At 46.6% G+C, this 305-nt stretch overlaps 1 protein-coding gene across 1 annotated transcript; it reads right to left on the minus strand.

The window, feature by feature from the left end:
- OGAPHI_006555 (uncharacterized protein) lies at positions 1-305 on the minus strand (the record flags this gene model as incomplete). The annotated part of the gene is made up of 1 exon (XM_046207853.1): positions 1-305. A coding segment is annotated over one exon (305 nt), but the record flags the coding sequence as incomplete, so codon positions are not given.

Raw genomic sequence — 305 nt, forward strand, 5'->3', positions numbered from 1 at the left:
CTCATTAACCCTGAGAGCAAAGTGGAGGTAAGATCACGAGATTGGCCATCTCCTAAATCTCTGGAATTGGTGGTGTTCATATTCTGAACGACATGAGACGAGATGGTCTTGATCAACAGTTCAATGGCACTTTGATCCTCTTGCGATGGGTTCGAGTTGGAGGCTTGCTTTAAGGTGTCAATGGCATCTTCGTGGCGATCCATTTTAAGTAAAGCGGTGGCTTTCATGATCAAAGCTTTGGCAGAGGCATTGCCACCTTGGCCTTCAAGTAATTGGTCAATGGCTTGAGCGGCTCTAGACCAGTT

This window comes from Ogataea philodendri (assembly GCF_020536065.1).
Source record: "Ogataea philodendri strain CBS6075 chromosome Unknown scaffold354, whole genome shotgun sequence".
NCBI lineage: Eukaryota > Fungi > Ascomycota > Pichiomycetes > Pichiales > Pichiaceae > Ogataea > Ogataea philodendri.